Here is a 23815-nt window from a genome sequence, read left to right on the forward strand (position 1 = left end):
ACATAGAGCGTGGGACACCCCTCTCTCATATGTGTAGCATACCTACATAGAGCGTGGGACACCCCTCTCTCATATGTGTAGCATACCTACATAGAGCGTGGGACACCCCTCTCTCATATGTGTAGCATACCTACATAGAGCGTGGGACACCCCTCTCTCATATGTGTAGCATACCTACATAGAGCGTGGGACACCCCTCTCTCATATGTGTAGCATACCTACATAGAGCGTGGGACACCCCTCTCTCATATGTGTAGCATACCTACATAGAGCGTGGGACACCCCTCTCTCATATGTGTAGCATACCTACATAGAGCGTGGGACACCCCTCTCTCATATGCTCCGCATACCTACATAGAGCGTGGGACACCCTACACAGCGTTGTAACATATCTGGCAGTACCTGAGAGCGACGTCGAAAGTGGCGCCGCCCCAGTTCTCGAGCGAGTACAGTCGGCTGAAGTTGTGCGCGACGTACGGCGACACGGCCAGCAGGTCGTGCGTCCTGACTCTGGTGGCTAGTAGGGATTGATGCGCGTCGCGGAACGAAGTGTCCATCAGAAGGAGCCCTGCGGAGAAGAGGTTGTCGATGAACATAGATAAACCAACATGTTATTAGCTACAGTAAAAAAAAAGATGCCGACGAATTGAGAACCTCCTCCTTTTTTCAAGTCGGTTAAAAACTATGAATTTCTGAAAACGGAAGTGGATTCTAACTAATTGTTACATTCCGTATTTAATCGAATATTATAGGTAATTATTTAATTACAAATCCGTTTAAAAGCCAATCAATCGGTATTTTATTTTTAAAATGTATGGGAATAACTGACACTGTTAAAAAGCCTTTGCAAAATCACACTCTTTATTATCATGACTATATAGTTGGTCTGTAGATAATCCAACTTGTTATTAGCTAAGTTAATACTATAACGGTGCAATAGGCTAGCTTCCTAAATTTAGAAAAACATATGAACCAATTTTGAAAAGTCTTTAAATTTTTTAGTGTTCATGAGGCTAGTTTTTGTACCTATTAAATTTATTATTTATGTATGTACATATAGAGGGGGAAATATTAGGCAATGGTAATGTCACCATCCTGAATACCCATACAAACCTTTGTTCTGTCGCACGGCCTTGGCGAACGCCTCGGGGCCGCCCTCTTCCAAGATCTGCTTGTAGCCGCGAGGGGGCTTCACGGCTGTGGACAGAGGTTTAAAATTATGTAGTACAATTTGCAGCACATGCTGGGCTTGAGCCCTTTTTGGCCCTGCGCTTAGGTTAAAAGTTACTTGTGAGTTTGATTGTAATCAAGAGAACTTGGCAAGAATTTTTTATGTGATAGTGCAAAGATTCGCAAATTGTAAGTGAGAAATGGAACTAAAAAAAATAGAAAATCTTATAAGTACCACCATGATGGCTCTGGCTGTTTGTTAAAACTATAACAATTAGTAAAAAAAAACAAAAATAAATACCTGTGTTCTCTCCGGTTAACTCTTGTCGCCTAATGGCTTCGGGGGAGAGGTCTGAAACGTTATTCTAATATTTAACACGTAAGCAGTGTGTGCAGTTTTTAGGCCGTGAACGTGTTAACTGCCAATTGAAAATATTTATATTTCTTCCCCGTACTAGGTTTTTAGGAATGAAATATAAATCGTGTATGATTTTGTGGTGATTTAGACCATATTATTAAAGTATTTATAAATGAGATTTACCTTTTTTTGTATGAATTGGATCAAATTGTACCAAATACTAAGCCCAAATACTAAATACAATAATGACTATACGTTCTAAGAACAAAATATACTTATTTAGTTATAAAACCCAGTACTTAATGATGACTTGATGATGCTTCACCACAAAATTAAACACTAATTTTGACCCAACTTTTCACTGGCTGATCAAAATTCCGTGATTGGTTGATTTGCTGGGATAGTGACAAAGTATCCAATCACATTGCATTTTAAATCCATGGTTATTATATTGATTGGCCAATGAAAAATATGGAGTGAGTAAGAAAGTACATAGTATGAAGCATGAAATTTTAGTCCGTTGGTTAAGCCCCCGTTTAGGAAATGATTATTACACTAGAAGTAGGTACCTGTTTTATTTTCTCTATGAAAGCACACAAAATACAACACAAAAAGCTAATTTAAAATGGCCAATAATACTGGACATACCCTGTCCTCCGACTGAAAGAAAAAGTTTACGTTATGAATTTAGATTTAAAAATTTCATCCTTCATGAAAATGTTGAGTAATTCTAAACCTAACTTAAATATGGAGCTGTCAAATGGATATCGCTTAGGTTTAAATAGTTAAAGGGAACTTGAGCTATAAGATTGGTGTGTAATTGTAAGCGATAAAATATAAATTTGTTGGTGTCAACAAATGTTGAGATGGAATAGTAAGTAATTGGTAGATATTTCGTAGTATAAATAAAGTTTTTTTATGGAAACATTATAGCTGTGTGTGACTCTATTGACATTAAGTGCATTACACAAATTCACGTATAGAAAACAAAACTTTCGATCAAATCCTATCCAAACCCAGATGACAGCTGTCAAAAGTTTCATTCTAAATCTTACCCAGCGGCACTGGTGGTATATACGGCTTGACGTCAGCGGGCGGTATAGATGTCGCTAGCGGCGTGGCCGGTCCGTTCACTAACACCTGTCCCAAGTAGTTCAGCAGCTTCTGAGCTCTGTTCTGTGATGGCTTGAACATGAAGAGTTGAGGATGTTCGTCGATGAAGTATGTGTCGACTGACCCTGTGGGAGAGAGATGAATGGATTAGTGGTTGGGGTGAGAGTGGGATGGATGTTTTGGTTGATAAGGAAATTTAGTTACGGTTTTGTTTGTGATTGGTGGGAAACTGAAGGGTGGTTCTTCTAATATACAGAATCTTAATGATGAAGTGTAATGCACCACATAATACATTTGTGTTATTAGAAGAGATAGTCCGACTCCTTATTGTAAGGTTGGGCGTAGGAATGGGACAGACAGTTGTACGAAATCACAAATCACATAAATCAAACACTAACGCATATCTCTGCACGCCGGGATGCAAAGTCGGGACTATTGGGATGAAAACTAGAACATTATTTGTAAATTTTTCACAAAGACATCATACAAGTTTGTCTTTTTTTTCAATAACAGGACGAAGAAACATCATCCATCCGTATTCATGAGGAAAAGGAGTAAACGGAAAATATTAGAATGGTATATAGATCCATAACTTAAATTATGAGGTTAATAAAACATATCGGGACATTCAGATCATCATTCATGGAGATTTGGGTCTGAAATTCATGATCAGTACACATTGACACTCGCAAACCTTGTACTATTTTCCCTCCAACTTTCTTGGGGAACCCTGCAACCGAGGTCAAAGTTTAACATCTGCTTTATCAAACGATAATGAAGAGTCTTCATCTCATTTTAAAATCGTAAAAGTAATCCAGTGGAGCATCATGGCTATCTAAATTTATAATAGCGTTTCAATGATGATTACAGGTTTTTAACGTATGTAATAAGTAATAACGTTGTTCAAATTCCCGCCAGATGTCAACACTGTCCACACTAGAAATCAGGCGATACGTCACTCTAGAAGCCTCTTTTCGTGCATCCAATTTCCCATCTGTTTAAATAAGTTGTAACGCGTTACTCGCTAGATGTCACCCTCAACAAAGATTTACACTAAACACAACCTTAACCCTCACCGTTTAAGAACTTCTGGTTCTCCAACACATTAAGCAGGAAAGGTATGTTAGTCTTGACTCCTCGGATGCGGAACTCTCGCAGGGCTCGGTTCATTTTAGCGGCTGATGACGGGAGGTCGGCCGCGTGGGAGATTACCTGAGGAGGATGGAGTTTATAGTTATAGGTTTATGTGCGTATTTACATTGCGTACGGTTTATTTAAATCGGTTTGTCATATATTAAATATGCAGAGAAATCATCGAATGCTACTTACTTGGTGTTGGTATACCTAAAAGTAAGCCGAATCTAATCTAATGAAAAGTGGGTGGATTTCAGAAGAATCCTCATAACTAATGGATGCTAGTATCGGATTAAACTGTTCCCTAGTGCAGGAAGAAACATGTAGGTATGTAGTGATAGTACATAAAGTCTGTATAGATACAGAATGAAATTTCTTACTTCCACTAAGCGTATGCAGAGCGATGTTGCCTACGCTTGACGACATTGCAGAAGTCGAGATTTTCATCTTGCAGAAGCCGACGTCTGCAATGTTTATTGGTGATTTAAAAACAATGAATGATTGTTCCTTTGTCTCTTAATACAAACCTTGACAAGCAGCGAGTCGTAGTACGGGGAGATGACGGCGCCCGCGTACGTGGACGCCGAGTCCAGACGGATGCCCATACCCTCGCCCGACCTGGAACACATAGCATTAAGTATATACTGAAACTTTTATTAAAATATGAGTTAAGGCTTAGCCACACGGGCATTGTGTGTGCCTAGCGTCAGCGTTGCGGCGACGTATGTAATAACAACGCATCAGATGTATATGTATAAATCTGATGCGTTGAAGTGACGGACGGAGCAAGGTACAAAGGGAGGAGCAGCAAGGGAGAATTTAATAGCATATCGAATGAGGTCGCTGTTTAGACTGACGTCCCGCAGCGCTCATGTTAGTTGATATGATATTCACTGCGTTAAACTCATTGCGTTGCGCGCGCAACGAAGCCACAACGTCACATGGCCTATTAGGCTGGCTTCATTTAATACGTCACTTTCACTTTGGATACAGTTGACACGTGACTCGGGGAGGTTAATTCATACACAACCTGTATAATTATAACAATGATAAATAACCTTAGTAGCCATAATAAAACTCACCGGAACACCTCAATCCTTCCCGTGCTAGGCTGGAAGTTATTCGCCGGATCCTCCGTAGTCACTCGACACTGGATCGCGAACCCTGACGCCTTGATCTTGTCCTGGGTCAACCCGAGTTCAGGCAGCGTCATGCCCTCAGCCACTCGGATCTGTGATTGGACGAGGTCGATGCCGGTCACTTCTTCTGTTATTGTGTGTTCCACTTGTAATCTGGAAGTGAGATTAGGTAATCAGAGATAGGTAATAATATTTTTTTTAAAACAATATACTTTTGTTAGACTACCCAACTGATTTGCTAGGTAATACACAGAATGTTGCATTCTATGAGCAAACTAGTACATACATACCCATGAACGATTAAACCACAGTATTTTCTGTACATATTGTAAAAATAATTTGATGTGTGATAAAAAGATAACATTCCAAGGTGCAAGGCAAGATACGGTTTAACAGTGCATGGGTCAAATGCCAAATATCACCATTTCATTACCTTGATTTGTGTTTATTATTATTTCACTCACATATTATCATCGTCTACAACAGGGTACAAGGCGGGCGAGATAACTAGACACCTGGGTTAAATGACATTTGTCTTTAGTACTGAGTGCAAAAAAAGTAATATCGATATTACCAAAAATATTTATATTCTTCCTCTTTGCTATCAGTCTTTTATAAATTAGCTCGACTAAAAAAATAATACACCTCGCCATACTGCGCAGTTTTAATGGAAATAATTTTATAAAGAAAATTGTTGCAAGAACGTAAACAACTCCACTACACGTCTGTGGATGCATCTGCACACGTACGCGAATGCATCCGCGGACGTGTAGTGGCACCATAATATACATGTAGCGCTCCGATATTTGAAATTTTGAAACCCGCATGCGAAAGACATACTTAAGTACCTGACTTTTGTTATATTGTAACAAAATTTATAAACATTTGTTTAAATAAGTATTCAAGTTGATACCTACTTGTTAAAGTAGTAACAAAAAAGTATGCGATAAAAAATATTTATTGTTGATCGTCTGATAATTCTTCGATAAAATTGCGACAGACTTTTGCTAACGCTACAAAAGGACGAGAGCGGGGCCTCGCGCGGGGAAGCGGGGGAGGGATAGATTTTTGGGCCAGGTGTCTAGAAACTTTGCGCGGGTAGTACGTACCTAGCGTTGACCTCAATGAAGTAGAAGTTGCCTTTATCGTCCAGTAGAAACTCGACAGTGCCGGCGTTCTCGTAGCCGACATACTTGGCCAAGTGAACCGCGCAGTCCACCATCTTCTGACGAACCTGAAAGAAAGCAAACAGTGAAAATTAAAGGATTCTTTCACCGGCTTCTTTCAGTTATTGCCCTCATTGGTAGAGAGCGCAGTGAGAGTTATTATATATCAGTCACTATGTAAAATTTATGCTTCTGTAGTGTGTGTCTCTTTTACTCAATAAGTATCTCATTCACCCAAAGGTTGCCTGGAAGAGATCGCTTTTAGCGATAAGGCCGCCTATTGTGCTTGCTTTGTTATTTAATGTATGTTGTGTGTTTTGTTCAATAAAGTTATATTGTATTGTGTCTTTCTTTTTGCTGCAACAATTTTATAGTATTTTGGAAAACAGATGGATTAGAATCCGCAGTAATTCGAGCTGCAGAAATTTCCAAAAAAACACTTTTTTGCGTAAGCGATACTCATAAAGAAACTTAAATATAAAATCAAATAAATCAACCGCTAACACTTCGTTATTCCTTACCTCAGGGTCCAACCTCGGTGCGGGTGCGATCTCGACCACCTTCTGATGTCTCCTCTGCACGGAGCAGTCTCGCTCGTAGAGGTGCACCACGTTACCGGCTTTGTCTCCTGCGAAGAGAGATTGATTTGTGAAAAATATATCATGAGCACTATAATTAGTCTCATGGAATACATGACGCTTTTGGAATTTTAAATGAAACAGCATTCCTGAGTGTTTCTTTTAGCAGACACCGGATTTCTTGTGGAAGCTCACTGATACAATTTGGACACTGCAAACTCTGCATAGGCACTACATAAACATGTAAAAAACTGTTATTTTGTTACCTCTGCTCCTAAGACGACGCTCGCGCTCGCTCGAACGCTGATTCTACTAGGCCCATCACTATAATAGCGTATATCTTACCCAGTAACTGCACCTCAATGTGCCTAGGTCGCTCGATGAAGCGCTCAATGAACATGGACCCATTCCCGAAATCACCATAGCGCTTAAACGACGCTTGCTTGCTTGACATTTATTCTACTTCGCTCATCTCGACTATAGTCAACTATATCTTACCCAGTAGCTGTACCTCAATATGTCTAGGTCGCTCAATGAAGCACTACATGAATCTGTAGCCGAAACCACCAAAGCGCTTAAACGACGCTCGCTCGCTCGAACGCTGATTCTACTTCGCTCATATAATCTATAGTTACATATTATAATATATCTTACCCAGTAGCTGCACCTCAATGTGTCTAGGTCGCTCAATGAAGCGCTCAATGAACATGGACCCGTTGCCGAAAGCGCCGAGCGCCTCAGACGACGCTCGCTCGAACGCTGATTCTACTTCGCTCATCTCGCGCACCACTCGCATGCCGCGACCGCCGCCGCCGTATGCCGCCTGGGGTGTTAAAGGATTTGATGTTTACATAAAGACAATAGAATGTTACTTTCCCCAAAGTTGAATAAGAAGGCAACCCAACGATGGGAGGGAGTGCCTAAAACGCCATACACACACACCAAACAACTGCTTATGGACACTCAAGACCGATTGCATGGGTTCCGCTCATCTGGCATAATCTTTATTGACCAAAACTCATTTCGCATAACTCGTATGGTCTAAACTTTTTTGGCCGAACCATCACTTTGCCAAGACTTATGTGGCATAAGGCTCGTTTCGTCTAAAACTCTTTAGGCACAATCTTTAAACACCTAAGTTTCGTTTGCTCAAATTTATGTTCGTCTATACCTATGTATAATCTTGTTTCTCCTAATGTTATCGTAATAAATCATATATTAACGGTCTTATTCATAAAAAAACCTTAAAGTAGGTTTACTGAGCTCAATAGTTACGGAACACATTAAGCCTATTTGAGGTTTCGTAAAAATCTCTATTCATAATAGTTCCGTAAACCTTCAGTAACTATAGTGATGCTAATAGATTTCACAGACCAAACATTTTGACATTTACCCTATTAAGTTGCCGGTCCGACGAAACCATAAACAAAAATAGCGAAAACTTTCATTCATTTATCAATCTCTATTATCTATGTTAGCCACGGCGCGGCACTTAAAAAAGTTTACGTTGGCTTAAAGGCGCAGTTGGCCAAGCCAAAACCCACAAAAAAAATAATTAAATTTTTACGTTACCATGGCAACTTATTTTCAGCAAATATTAACTCACAACAAATGTCAAATCGTCAATATAATAATAATAAAAATATTTTATTTGTCAAATAAAAAGTTACAGTTTTAGTACAATTATGGTCACTTACGTAATAATTGTTCGAAAATAAATAAGAGTGCTCTAAGCATCCGCAGTAGTTAGAAACTGTGTTGCGGATGCCACGAGTTTCTCTCCACCGAGTATACAAGTTACATTGTAAGCATTATGACAAATTATGATAATTAAATTTTGACAATAACAAAATATTATTTACTTTTAAAGTTTACAACAATACTTAACTATGTTCAGTTTACTTTTCTTTACATTTAAAATACAACATAGGTATAAAAATATATAATAATAATAATTGTAAGTAATAGGTAGTTTAAGCAGTTTCAGCAATTGATTAAGTCATGGTAGTTAGTAGTGTTTCTGTTTTATCGTAGTCTAAAGAAAGAAGGTAAGTGTGGACAGATCTTTTACAATTGTGTTTGGTCATTGGGTAGATAGCTAATATTTTATTGATTTTGTTATATAAAAATGGAGCTAGAAATAAATACTGGTGCTTAAAGTACTGAGTCCGGGCAGCAGGTACCACGGATACGATATCATTTCGCCGTTTTGATTTCATTAAATGTGCATCGTATGCTAAGGACAGGTGGTAACGCTTAATGATATGCAAAATATATGACTGTCTCACTGTCAATAGCTTACATGATTGGTATAGTAGAGTTGTTGGGAATCTATACGGTTTAAAGCTCATTACTTTTAATACCGACCTTTGGGCACGTTCAAGTTGTATGATATGGGTTTTGAAGGCCCCGCCCCAAATGGAAATGCAGTATGTTAGTACAGAGTGACATAGTGCATAGTACACTAGGTTAAGAGTATGGGTGCAACATACATGACGGAGCCTTTTAAATACCCATATCAATTTTCTCACTCGAGAAGTGACCATGTTGATGTGTCCCTTCCATGACAGCTTGTCATCTAGCACTACTCCTAGGTACTTCATAGAGCTAGTACGCTGTATTTGGAGACAATTACAAAAGGGTGGATTATTATTGCAAGAGTGGACTGTTAACTTAAAATCAATGGGGGGTTCGCTAGATTTACTTATTGAAAAAGCCATGTATTTAGTTTTATTTAGGTTAAGGGAGAGTAGATTATATTTAAGCCAGTTGGATACTTGTTGAATTCCTACTTCAGCGTGTTTATAGGTGTCCTCCCAGGTATCACCGTAGAAGGAGAGGGCAGTATCGTCAGCAAAGCAGAAAATCTTACCATTAGTCATGTCAAGTTGGCAGAGGTCATTTATATACATCAAAAAAAGGCTTGGTCCTAAAATACTGCCCTGGGGAATTCCAAATGTAATGGGGATATCATTACTGACCTGGTCACCAATTTTAACCCTTTGCGTTCTGTTGGTTAGGTAGTCCCTGAATATGTTGAGTCCCCTGATTCCTAATCTCTCCATTTTATCCAGTAGGATAGGGATAGACACAGTGTCAAAAGCTTTTTTCAAGTCTAAAAATATTGTCAGGCATTTTTTACGTTGGTCTGTGTATGATGTAATATAGTTGACTAAATTATTAACTGCATCTTCAGTGGAGCGATCCTTCCTAAAACCAAACTGATTATCTGAAAGTATAGTTATAAAGCAGAACAGCTGTTGACCGGCCGCCATGTTTTTGTACAAGAGGAGGCTTACGGAAGGTGTATAGTAGGGTCCAGCCAACTTTAGCATATCAAGGTTTTACGAATCAGTTGGAGAGTTCTTTAGCGCTATTGATCGTTTATGAATAAAGTTTTTTTGACATTTGCTTATAGCAGGCCTATAGGTCTCCCGTAACTTTTTATGAATAAGACCGTAAGTATGTAGTAAATGTACAAATTGTGGTATTTTTCTCCTACATCCCGAAAATCACGATATTGTATGATCAAAAAATCGAAAGTTAACGACCAATATAATTATTACAAACCCCATGTGATCGAAACCTAAAAATAGGTGCGACGACGAGCAAAGCGAGGAGGAGCGTGTTAGGTGCACATGTTCATCAAAACCAAAGCGGAGCGTTTTCCAAACAGCGGAAACAATACAAGGCACCAGTTTGCGCTATGTAGGGAGACGCTCCGTCAAAGTTAAAGCCAAACGAATATTATTACTTTGTATAAACCTATGCCATAGCATTATTAGGCTATTCAAGATTTGGCCATACCATTATTAGGCTAAACAATGTTATGCGAAATAACTTTTTACTAAACGAGATTTATGCCATACGATTTTCGGCGTAACGAGACTTTGACCAAACGTTACTATGCAATACGAGATTAGGCAAAAAAATCTTATGCCAAAAAAGGTAGAACCCGATTGCATATTACAGTGACTACAAAAAAAAACTTTCCCCAAAGATTTCATAGGCTTTAGGAATCTTTTAATCTGCATATTTTATCTGATAAATGGGTCTACAATATAAAAAAAAGATAACTATAGAGTATTAAGTTACAAACAAATTTTACCTTAAATATAACTGGAAGACCATGTTTCTTGCAGAACTCTGATGCTTCTTCCTTCGTTGTGATTGGTCCGTCCGTACCAGCCACGATCGGAACCTCTGAAAATTCACAATAGGTAGGTATATATAATTTCAGGTAAAATTGCTCAGGAAGCAGTACGAAAAAACTTAGTGGCAAATGGCAGATTTGTGCAGAAAAGAATTGATTCGAACGGGAAAACGGCTGAGCCAACTTTTATGAAATTTGGTATTTTAGTAAGCTGACTCCCTGAATAAAAAATACAGGCTACTGTATATCTCGGAATTCCCACAGGAAAGCATATAAATTCGATCCGAAGCTCACACACTCACACGTAACTGACATAACCAGCACTAAAACTAATAAACAGTATAAACCGGCACATACTCGCTTCGATGGCCGCCCGCCTCGCCGCCACTTTATCTCCCATCTGCTGCACCACCTTGGGCGAGGGCCCGATGAAGCGCAGCCCCGCGTCGATGATGGCCTGCGCGAAGTCTGACCTGAGGAGGGAGTGGTATTGAAGTGATAGTATAGCATAGAGTGTTGGGGTCCACCAACCCGCACTAGGCCAGCGTGGTGGACTAGGCCTAAAACCGTTCGTTCATTGGAAAGAGACCCGTGCCCCAGCAGTGGGGACGTGATGGGTCGTGATGATGTACCTACAGCCAGCTTCATACGTAGCACCTCTATAGCTATGTAATTAATGAAGTGCCCTGTTGATATACTCGTTTTGGTTGTTAAGTTGTTATTCGTTTTTTGCGGCAATGACTATGATTGACTGTACACACTTATAAATATAGTCATTTTGGTTTTAGTTACCTATATCGTTAATCGAAGTGTAGGTAACCCTAGCCTAGACTATACAGAGGCCCTAGTATACAGGTTTAAATTATATTATTTCAAAAAGGAAAAGGTTCAGTTTTTTCCCTTCTACACTCTACACTAGACATACTTCACCAACAAGAAATATTTCAGAATAATAATTTACCTCTCAGAAAGCAATCCATATCCGGGATGGACCGCATCCACATCATTCTCCTTGGCCACGCGGATGATCTCCGGGATGCTGAGGTACGCCTCCACGGGAGGCAGCCCTTTGCCAACTATGTAGGATTCGTCCGCTTTCTGTCTGTAATTGTACGTTACGGGGTTAGTAAACAGGTAGTATTTATTATAAAAGGGGTAAGTTATCAAAATAAGTGACTAAAGCACTTGAAAATATGCAAGCTGATGTGGCAATATCTGTCCAACAGTTTATAACCGAGCGGAGACAACGAACGTGGGACACCATTTAGCCCGCTGGATGTTTAGTTTTTTTGATAAAACATATTAGATTCTTGAGATATGCCTGAAGCAGTAGACAATTGACAGCTGCTGCTAATGTTCATAAATCATTCTATAGTCAGTCCGTTCGCTTTTAACCCATTGTAGACAAAAAAAACCGACTTCAAAAAACCACTAAAACGTAAGAAATAATTTAAGGTTTAGACCAATCCTAGGTCACAGTATAAATATACCTAAGCAGGTACTGTTCTTTTTTGATGTTGGTGCAGTGACAAAGCAGTTAATCTGAAGAAATATGGCACCAACTTCAAAAAAGAACAGTACCTGCTTAGGTATATTTATACTGTGACCTAGGATTGGTCTAAACCTTAAATTATTTCTTACGTTTTAGTGGTTTTTTGAAGTCGGTTTTTAATTTTTTTAAAATTATTATTTTATTTTGTTATTTTTAGTTTATTTGCAATAATTATCAATCAAAAGTAAGATGCAAATGATACCAATATGTCCTACTCGTTAATACGAATCATTCGAGCCCAAACACGAGGTAGTTGCTATATACCGTTGAGGAGTTCCCTTGACTGCCTTCCGTTTCCATCATCAGATCAGCTCAAGGTCACCATCATATCTTTTTGTTATAATAACAATATTTACGTTATAAATTTCATAAGAATCGGTTGATAAGTGCCCAAAATGGAAATTTATACCCCTGTTTTTACCCCTTTACCCACCCTTGGGGGTGGAATAAAATTCTGAAAAAAAAATGGGACCACCCCTGAGCTCAACCCAATACATCAAAAAAAGAATTTTCAAAATCGGTCCATAAATGGCTGAGTAATCGATGAACATACATAAAAAAAAAAAAAAAACATACATACAGACGAATTGAGAACCTCCTCCTTTTTCGAAGTCGGTTAAAAAATAGAGCAAGGCTACAATTTTTTTGCATTGGTTTAAAACGTGCATGCTCTGAACCCAGCTATTATAAATGTTGCCGAGATTGACGCTCTTATTATCGTGGCTTAGAGTTCTAAACATGATATTCGTTGTCTCGCTCGCACTCACCTGTGCATCTGCAGCTTGTCCTGCTCGCTGTATATGGCGACCCTGCGGATGCCCAGCTCGGTGCACGCTCCTGATTGGCCGGTGTTCTACTGTCTCGCTCGCTCTCACCTGTGCATCTGCAGCTTGTCCTGCTCGCTCTAGATCGCCACAGAGCGGATGCCAAGCTCGCAGTCTTTTGCTCTAATATTCGCTTTTTGGCGAAGTAATGATTTATTTTCAACGGGCGGCGTTAGTCCTAGTTGAAGCCCAACTATTCGTTGTCTCGCTCGCTCTCACCTGTGCATCTGCAGCTTGTCCTGCTCGCTGTAGATGGCGACGCTGCGGATGCCGAGCTCGGTGCACGCCCGGAACACGCGGATGGCGATCTCGCCTCGGTTCGCCACGAGCACGCTCCTGATTGGCCGGTATTCCACTGTCTTTGAGTCCTGGAACAGAGATGGTCTGGTCTATAGATAGATTATTAATGTTAATACTAGAAGGTGCCATGGTAGAAATTCGTGTTAGCCCGATATTGCTATCGCGAATTTCCAAAAGCCGTAGAAAAAAAGTTGTTCAGAATGACCCCCTGAGTGACCCGCTTTCGGCATACTATAGGCATAAGTAGAGCGTACCTGGATGATTTCAGTTCAGAAAAATATCGTAAGTTTGTGTTTGTAATCGTAAAATAAAACAAAATGATATCAGAGCATCTTATCGCACTAAATAAATCATTAAGACGTTATCAAATATCACTAGGTATCTTTAACAATCTACTACAAGTAGTAATGTTCGTATTTATTCACCATTACATTACACTTATCATTTATCATGATATTGCGAGATTATCCGGTAAGAATACTCAAGGTAAGAACCTACTTATACTTATAAAATCACCCAAAGTAGGTAAATCATAAAATGAAAGGTGTCTGTAATCACATCGCTCGACCCATAATTTTACATAGTACGAGTAGGGCGAGCACTGAAAAAGTTCCATTGACAATAGCACCACATTACCCCGTAAACGAAAAGACTAGCTTATTGACGCTGAGCTGTTTGATTTGATTGAACGAAATACGCAAATATTGTGTTCTATTTATAATTAAATATTTTAAAATGGGGTCATTGAGAGTCGGCATTTTGTATAAGTAGTGGAACTTTTTTATTGCTCGTGAGTGTAGTACTAGGACAAATTTTATTGTATAAGGCCTGCAGATAAAGAAAGAATATAAAAATGGAGGCCGTTACATAAGTGGGAGCAGGACCGTCTATATTGTTACTAAACACGGATTGGGCGAGACAGCATGACCGACCGCCATTTAATATTGTTTCTTTAAAAACCGTTTTACCGTTCACTGGTACCTAAGTAGGTACATTTGAACCTTTGAAGCTTGTATCTTACGATAAGGTAATCTCTCATATTAGGCTCAACTGTGACAACACCTCTGATAAAAGTAATCGGTAATTTATATTTCATCACGGGTCAAGGAACTATTCATATCTTTCAGGTGTAAATAAACAAACATAAAATATCCCAATAATTACATATAATGTATTGATATGTATATGTATATATGGGGACATCTCACACACGGCCATCCGACCCCAAGCTAGGCAGAACCTGTGTTATGGGTGTCGGGCAGCTGATATATCTACACAAATACATAGATACATACATACTAAATATAAATATCAACATCCAAGACCCGAGTACAAATATCTGTCTTTAAACAAATATCTGCCCCAGCCGGGAATCGAACCCGGGACCTTCGGCATAGCAGCCAGGGCCACTAACCACTACGCCATTCGACAGTCCGATGTACAATATAAACAAGCATTTTATAACTAGTTCCCTAACCAGGATTATTTCTGAGTAAGTTTCCAAAGCGTAAATATCGAATAGAAGTTTTTCGCAAAAATCATTGTCATGATGACTGTGTGATGAGTGATGACTACTCATCATGACATGTTCATTTTGACGATAAATAAATGAAAATTTCAAAATAAATTGAATATAGAATGAACTAAATATATATTATATGAGCCTTGTATAGAAATATCTGTGAATGTGCTGAAGTCGTTGACCTTATATGAGTTTATTCCAAACACGAAAGGTATCAATTAGGGTAATTCAGGTAGTTTTATAACTAATTGCTTACCAATTAGCACGCAATATTCGTGCGCATCTAGTTAGAGATGGATAGATAGTGTGTAGATTTAGCGATAGCGTTTGCAATACAGAAGGGAATTTTATGACTGATCCAGCGGCGTTCGGACGATCACTTATAAAATTCAACACTAGACTGTCTTCGATTTTACTATCGCTTTGGTGACGCCGAGTCGCCCTGAATAGGCAAGCTGTGCCTAATACAAACTTACTTAACTGCAGTTAAAGTTAAAGTACCCAGTTTTTTCTTACAAAACTCATTTATCTCTACTTAATGGTTATTTAAATCGTGTTTTAGTAACTCACCGTGGTGGCTGTCCTCGTTTTGGCAGTGCTCCATGCTTGGAACTGAGAGGCGGACGCCCTCAAGGCAAAACGAGCCTTAAGTATCTGCATTTTCGGTTCAAAATAACTAACACTAACACAAATAAGTACTGGCTTAAGTTAAGTTAACTAAACGTAGAAATAACACAGCTTATTTCATTTTAGTTTCTTCTAAGACTAGACGAGAATGTAACGTTTTGGATCGCTCGGTGTTCGTGCTGTTATCTGAAACAAACAAATATTCATTTATGATTAGGCATTTAGGATATGTAGTAAAATAAATTAATCAGATAGGTATTCGAGTAAACATGAGATAAGAGTAACATTGCGTAGTGTGCCAACCGCAAAGAACCTTGAATTTTTACGAGTTTAGTTACTTGTTTCTTCGAAAGTTTTGAACTAAACATTGTCAGTGAGTAAGTTGGTTTGCTAATAGTTAAGCAAGTTATGTGCCAAATGCTAGTCTTATAATTAACTAAACTATGAATCGCCGTGGAGCATCGGGCGAGATTTTAAATATATTATCTACATACAGTGGACTGCTATAGGCTGATGATGATGATGATGATGATCTACATACGATATACATGAGAAAAGAATTATTTTTAGTTGTAATAAGCGACACGAAAAAACTGAACCTACATAGTTTGTTGCCTATATCTACTATGGTCTAGAACTATATAAGTAATGCTGACCGCAATGACATTGCATCCTCCGACTTATACTACTTATAGTATTATGTAATGAAATGAAATGAATAATGTATGATACCTAATACGGATAAATTGACTGATTCTCGATACAATTTAGTTGATTCCTCAGATTTAAAGAATGCTCTAAGTAATCATGATATAAATAATGATTTTGAGGCCACCTTTTCAGTTTCTCTATAGAAGTCAGTGTTTCGAAAGGTTTAAATGAAACTTGGTTGCTACATTCTAAAATCAAGATCTAGATACAGTAGGTACAGGAGCATTAATATTTTACATTGATGTGAAAAATTAGACAGCTTATAAAATTTCTAAAAAAGTCCTACCTATACGTGAGTATAAACCATATATCTTTAACTCTATGTATAAACTCTAGGCCTTCCCGAATGCCTACTAGCATTAACTCTAGAAGACAACAAGTAGTTACAAAGTCAAATTGCCACAACAATTTCTGCCCACCAATTTATTCATCGTTACAGCTAACTCTCTCACTAATGTAAGGAGGGATATTGTAAAACAAACTTCTTATCTTGAAAACAAGTGGGGGCAAAGTCTGCTGAAAGTAAACAAAGTGAAACAATTCATTCTCAACTCGGTTGAGTAATGTCGTCAGACTATTGAGCGTCTGTGGGCCATGCAATATGTGCGATTGTACGGTCGTTTTGTTGAAGATAGGTAAGAATAGATAAATTAAAGAGCAAGTATACGTATAATATTTGTTATGATATACCTACTTATAATTTTATAAAAAGGTAAAGTTTGTGAATCTGGATCTGGATGGATTAGAAAGGATATTTGTAAACCCTTTATTTTATTTTAGTTTGCCCGAGAGGTAAAACTTATAGATTGACGACCGAATAGCGTAGTGGTTAGTGGCCCTGACTGCTATGCCGAAGGTTCCGGGTTCGATTCCCGGCTGGGGCAGATATTTGTTTAAAGACAGATATTTGTACTCGGGTCTTGGGTGTTGATATTTATATTTAATATCCATCTATCTATGTATTTGTGTAGATATATCAGCTGTCCGATACCCATAACACAGGCTCTGCCTAGCTTGGGGTCGGATGGCCGTGTGTGAGATGTCCCCACATATTTATTTATAGATGCAATAAAACATTGAGTATTGAGTATTGAAATTATTTCGGTAAATAATGATAATATTATTTACTTAAACAGGATATAGTGTTTTATTATTAAGTACTTCGATAAATAAAAAAATGCCAACGTACATACTATTACATTTATTTAATTACGAAATCAACCTAACCAAAATAAATTGCTAGCAGTTGTCTTTCATCAGAAAGTGCTTCACTGGTCACTGATTGCTTCACTAATAAGGCTTCAGAAAGGCTACTAACGGAATAACTGTACCTACATACATTTTCTTATACTATGTAGACTTGGAAAAAAACATAATATCCCAAGATTCCCAAGCATAAGTCAGTTTGAGAATTAGAAAACCCTATAAAATAATACGACAGGGTGCATAAACCAGGTTGATTTCGAAATGCATGTAAGTATGTACTACCTTCAAATGTCGATTGTTGACATGTTATTCGTAAAAACAACCGGTTTTTGAAAACGATTCGGCGCCGGCCAACGAACTCAGACCGGTTGTCGTGCTCAACGCTATGTTGATGTGTAAACAATTCGGCTTTTTGGCAATGAGAAAATTTCAGCTCTACTGTTAGCAAAAAAACTACATTGGCCACCCCAGCGCGTACTCTTTAATTTTTATGATAAACTCTGAAGGATAATACGTTACATAAAAAATATTTAACTTATAGAGATTGTTTGTATGTATCGATAAATGTTATTTGATTCATCCATCTCCAAATCTCCACCTATGAGTCTCTGGATCAAACTGTTTGCACTGGGTTGGCATATCTCTGTTGCTGAATATACCTACGTACTTTTTTAACAATAAGCATTATAAGCATAGGATATAGAACGACTATGGAAGGATACATAATATTATAGTAGAGCATCGAAAGATAAAGATAAAGATCAGCGTTTTATGTGAAGTAACTTCAAAGATGTAGTCGAATATCCATAAATAAAAAGCAAGTATCTACCTTACAACCTAAACAAGACACACACGATTGTAAAAAATACTTTTTTACCCCCGTACTTATAAGTTTTTTTATAAAGTGTCCAAAATTTCTAGCTCTTTTAAACGCAGTTCTAAATGTAAACAAAACACGAGACAGTCACGAGAATCAGACAGTATGTAGAACTATACAGTACAATCCACGTGTCATGTCTGGATAAATATAGAACAGAATTTATTCACTTCGCCCGCTATTTCTGGACGATATCAAACTAAGACAGCTGAAAATAAAAAGCTTAGAGAAAATGGTTTTAATTGCAACGGCCGTATGTAATTTGGGTCACTTTCTAAGGGACATTGGGATAAATACAAAGTGAAACATGTCTACATATATGCCTAACGGTATTTTAATTTTCACTAATTAGCTATATGAATCGCAAGCAGAAACTGATAATCAAAATATTTATTGCAATCAAGTGTATATAGGTCGTTACATAGATCTTAATAATAGGGATGTAAGAAAATTGCATAGGGATATAAGATAATTAAAACATTATCGTGGTAACATTGATAAAGTTATTGAGTTTTGAAATTATCAGGATTCAGGGCTGGTTCAGTGGTATGTTTGACTGAAACGGGACAGTAAACTGCTAGTCTTCTTCTTCTTCCTTGCCTTATCCTTATTTATAGTATGGTGATAAAAAGCAGAACTTATGATAATTATTAGGTATGTAAGTAAAGTACCTACGTAGCTGACTCTCAAAGACGAAGAAAATTTACTGAATGCTGTAATAAAACAAATGAACATAAATGATTTATGTCTGAAACTGAATACGGTAATTCATAAACGTAATAAATATCAATTTAGGAGTAAAATTGTATGTAATCAACTTAATTTCAAGCTTTATGTTTCAACTAACGTCACTTCGTAATCTACTGTAACCATAGGATCATCTTAAAACAATATAATATAAATGGTTTATTCAGACGCTAAAGAATCTAAAGATCGCATCCAGTGGCGTGCTTTGGGAGAGGCCTACGTCCAGCAGGGGACTGCTATAGGCTAATGATGATTCAGACGCACATCCGAACACGAAGGAGGATTTGGATGTAGGATGCGGAAAGTACCAATTCGCATCCAGTTTACACAGAAGCTGATGTCCAGCTACTAGTGCGATGGCCTATTGATACATATTTTTATACACAAGCCAGTATGTATTATGCACGGGTTTTAATGGCACTGTATAAATAAACTCTTATGTATGTTACGTATTCACATAGGTACAAGAATTAATGAATGTATGCGTTGTCCAAGTTCTGAAGACCTCTGGACTTTAGAATTAACAGTAATAATCCGTATGTTTTATAACAAGAGAGAGGGGAGGAACAGGGGTCTTAATTAACTGGCTGTGGAAACGAAACGCAGTGGACAATATTATGTTTACAATTTGAATGTAATTGAAAGAAACGACTAAAGTGCAGGTTATTAAAAGAAAATGATAAAAAAGTTAACTGATATAATTATTTCAGTTAACTTTATAAAGGCGAAAGTTTGTGAGTATGTGTGTATGTTTGTTACTTCTTCACGTCAAACCGGCTAAATCGAATTTAGTAAAATTAAAGAGATAGCTCAGACCCTGGATTAACATCTTCGTTATTAATCAGCTAAGTTTTACTGCGGAATTTTCACGGGAAAACTTCTTAGGGCGAAGCAAAGCTCGCGAACTAACTAAAGCGTAGAACGTCCCGGGTCCTAGGTTGATATCTTGGCTGGGTTTTTGCATAAAGCATTATGCATGGGTGGATCCACTAAAACACCTTATCATACCAATTATATAACTTATGGTGGTGTTTCTAAGTATCGACTTGTCTCATGATCATACCATCATGAGGCAGTGGTATCGCCCTAAGATACCTTATAATTTATAGTATACCTACTCAATACTCGAATAAATATAACTACCTCTAGATAAAATAAAACCATAGGAACAACTACTGTACCTATTTCGTAATGACGTAAAGAAAATATAATATTCTATAGTGTACCAACCAACAAGTGATTGTGACATTAACGTTTGGTGATAACAGGAGGTCAGACATAACGATCTACTTATTTGTCTCCATGTCAAGTAGACTGGTTAGTAAACTATTCGTATCTCTATAATAAAGTCAATAAATACATTAATTGATTTATTTAATCATGAATGTATTTTACCTTTTAACCTAATCAGTAACATGAAGTTACTTAGGGCGAATGAAATTAAAATAATTGATAAGTACCATAATTTGAATTTAGTTTTAAAAATCATAGGTAGGTTAGATACCTAGTTAGTTACACGGTACACCAATGACCCAAGGTATTAAATTTACATATCTCTACAAAAAATCTTTCATTTGGTGTATTCAAAATATCTGTTGATATGAAAAACCTAACAGTGTGTGCTGTTGATGTGTACCGTACTAGGTAACTACTAAGTATCTGGTTAACCTTACATGTTACATGTACCAATAGAAAGGCTGTAAAGATGCAGTAATTCGGGTCGTGGTTAAACTAACTGCAGTAATTCCTAACTTATTAGGATTATGATAGCTGTAACTATAAAAACAAGATTATCCGAAATCAAAATACTTAATTTATTTTCCTTGAAGTAAAGATACAAACTTGATAGAGGACGTATGAAGGCTGCCGGTTGTTGCAGTTTTATTTTATGTTATGAAACGTTAATTAGATTATTTAAGTACCAAGTTATAGTGTAGACACTCATAAACTTTCATAGGAATGAACGGATGTAAATGACCTTTAAGGTTGCAGACACGAAACAAACTAAGTAAGTACACAAACTTCTGAAACTTTTTACCGACTTATACATTGCCCAGAGACGCCTAAACAAGGCATTTAAAAAAAAACTTTTTGATGTTTTGACCGAACCTCTGCAAAAATCCACCAGCAGGTAAAGGACTCGACAGAAAAAAATATAAATACCTTTAAAAAAAACGAGTTCCCACAACACGTCCACCCACACCGAGCACCGACGCGATACTGACAGAACCAGGTCACTGTGACCTCTACGCCGCTTATCATAAGCACCAGGGTTCAATGGCAAACGAAAGTTAAGTAATGGACGTAGAGGCATCAGCAGTTCGTGGATTTCATGTTAGAGGATAATATTCTCGGGACTTAGCATCTATTGGTAACTAAATAAAATTTAAGTGGTCCGTTTTTGTACTAACCAGATTGTCATCCCTAACTTTCACCTTCAAACTCTTATTTTATTAATGTTGTATTATTAGGGTCACTTTTCAGGATTTCACAAATTGGATTGTTGAATCTATTAGACAAATGTGAAGCGATGTGTTTTATTGCTTTACATTTTAACATAGACAGGTATCATAAACAAGTAATAGTAATAGGGGATGCTACAAAATAATCGTGAAAAAAAACATATGAGCAATATAGGAGTGTGTCGTGGTGAATTGGTGATACGATACATAGATATTATTATCAACGGAGATGATCTTGCGACATTGAGGGTACTGTAGGTCCTAGGTCAAAGGCATTTATATGATGAGACTGTAACTATAACACAAAACAAATAGGTACCTATTCAAAATATGTATAGTCAAAGGCGAGAATGAGATATATACCTACCTAAATAACATAAATTCCTACTCGAATTTCTCGGACCACAAGTTAGTTTTTGGCGTAACCTACATTTTGACGCATATTACGTCCTTACAGGGAATATTTCATGAAATAACGTTGCTATTATACCTAAGTTAACATTTGCGTAGGAAACACAGAATTTTACGATAATGTGTGTGTTCTTAGAGTTGTTGGCACAATAGGTGCGGTAGTGAGGAACGGTATTGGACCCGCCTATCCAAGCTAAAGCAAAGCATCTGCCAAATATTTGGTTAAACTCAGTTAAATGAATGATATTATCATAATAATAGGATATGGGCTGAAGCTATGATACGGGGAAATGATACACATATAAAAGCATGTTTTTTTGTATAGCAGAATGCATAAGTATTTTTTTTACTGTCTAAATTTATGTCAAATGTCTAATCTTCAACCTGAAAGTTGCCTGTAATGTAAGCTTTGGAGAGTAACATTAGAATTTAATGTGAATTAGACTATCTTTATCAATACCTAAAATAGCCAGAGAGGCCATTAACCTATTCACCTAATGGAATAAGAATAATTATAATTAGTCATGGAATATACATGATTTATTTATCTCTTGAAATAGGTATTAATGTCACAATCGTGGGACATTCATGATTATACATTGTAGGTAACTGTATAATGAACCTATACATATTTATATGTTTAATTTAAGACATTGGAGTTAACCTACCTATGGTTAATACCATAGACCTACTACACAGTAAGTACCAACACATTATACCTTCTAGAATAATACCCTAGTATATCTATTTATAGGAAGTGTACCAGTAAAATCAATTCATGAAATAATAAACAGTTCTTTTCTAATTAAGTATAACATAATAAATTCAAGGATCTAACTCATAAATCTAAGGCTACAAAATTTAGAAAGTGAGGTAGATGGATAGGGGACAGCACTGGTTGCATCTCCATTGAAGTCTATAACATGGTAGCTGTTTCTGTGCAAACTTTAAGCCGAGGACTGGCAAGTAAATGCATGACTGTCGGCATTTCCATGCATGCAGTTACTTTACATTCCCGTCTGGTCTACACTCACTATGGCCATGGCGTAACAGGTACGAGGGTTGCTTAGCACAGCTGCCTACCTGTCCTACAGGTGCCTATGGGTGCCTGAACTAGAGGGTCTAAATAGCAACCAAATGTAATAATAGATGAGCCTGTTACAATAGTGCGTCCAACATAAGTACCAGGTGTAATAATATAAACTTATCAAATATTACTTTAAGTATATTTATAGTTATCTATTAAATAAAACCAATAAACTAACTTGTTTAAAAATAAGTCTAGTCTCAGGCCAATGGAGTTAAGTAAATTTAAGTTTTATTTCTTGCATATTTTTTGAACTCCTACCCTAACTTTAGCGAGTTAAAATTAATGAATTATCTAGGTCCCACTTGCAGATTCTCCGGATATTAAATATTGATATATAGATTGGGTTACGAATACAGATAATAAATAAATAATAAATAAATTCATGCTTTATAAAATATTAAACATAAGACTCACCTTAAAATGTACACTCGCAGACACTAAACTAAGTTATGTTATTTAGGCCTGTATATTAAACTATTTATTTTATGCACTGATTATAATTATTTGTACACAGAGACAGCGAAGATAGGCGAATTAAAATTTAAAATACGTAAAAACTGCGGCAGCGGCACAGGCTGCGGCTACGCAATCGCAGTTTTAATGACTTTTTTTTTCTTTTTTTGTGTTTGATTTGACATGGGCTGGCCTGTCACTGTCAACTTCATTTAGGAAACG

General features: G+C 37.3%; 1 protein-coding gene across 7 annotated transcripts in view; it reads right to left on the reverse strand.

Moving 5' to 3' along the window:
* LOC105390500 (pyruvate carboxylase, mitochondrial) overlaps positions 1–23701 on the reverse strand; it is a 32394-nt gene extending 8693 nt beyond the window's left edge. For 2 of the 7 annotated variants that reach the window (XM_048627237.1, XM_048627235.1), the window contains exons 1-17: positions 21341–21473; positions 15580–15822; positions 13407–13555; positions 11773–11913; positions 11169–11284; positions 10767–10861; positions 7313–7481; positions 6602–6708; positions 6024–6148; positions 4858–5067; positions 4303–4393; positions 3718–3853; positions 2584–2766; positions 2177–2188; positions 1472–1522; positions 1114–1197; positions 403–568 (exon numbers count right to left, since the gene is read on the reverse strand). In XM_048627237.1, coding sequence (XP_048483194.1) covers positions 403–568; positions 1114–1197; positions 1472–1522; positions 2177–2188; positions 2584–2766; positions 3718–3853; positions 4303–4393; positions 4858–5067; positions 6024–6148; positions 6602–6708; positions 7313–7481; positions 10767–10861; positions 11169–11284; positions 11773–11913; positions 13407–13555; positions 15580–15669 — 1925 coding nt within the window. In that variant the 5' untranslated portion in view covers positions 15670–15822; positions 21341–21473. Of the gene's footprint in view, positions 1–402; positions 569–1113; positions 1198–1471; positions 1523–2176; positions 2189–2583; positions 2767–3717; positions 3854–4302; positions 4394–4857; positions 5068–6023; positions 6149–6601; positions 6709–7003; positions 7069–7312; positions 7482–10766; positions 10862–11168; positions 11285–11772; positions 11914–13130; positions 13203–13406; positions 13556–15579; positions 15823–21340; positions 21474–23554 lie in introns of those variants that run through there. The other 5 variants (XM_048627236.1, XM_048627238.1, XM_048627239.1 and 2 more) reach the window with 5 other exon arrangements.
* Positions 23702–23815: the final 114 nt, after the last annotated feature.

The sequence above is a fragment of the Plutella xylostella genome, chromosome 18 (assembly GCF_932276165.1).
Source record: "Plutella xylostella chromosome 18, ilPluXylo3.1, whole genome shotgun sequence".
Classification (NCBI taxonomy): Eukaryota; Metazoa; Arthropoda; class Insecta; order Lepidoptera; family Plutellidae; genus Plutella; species Plutella xylostella.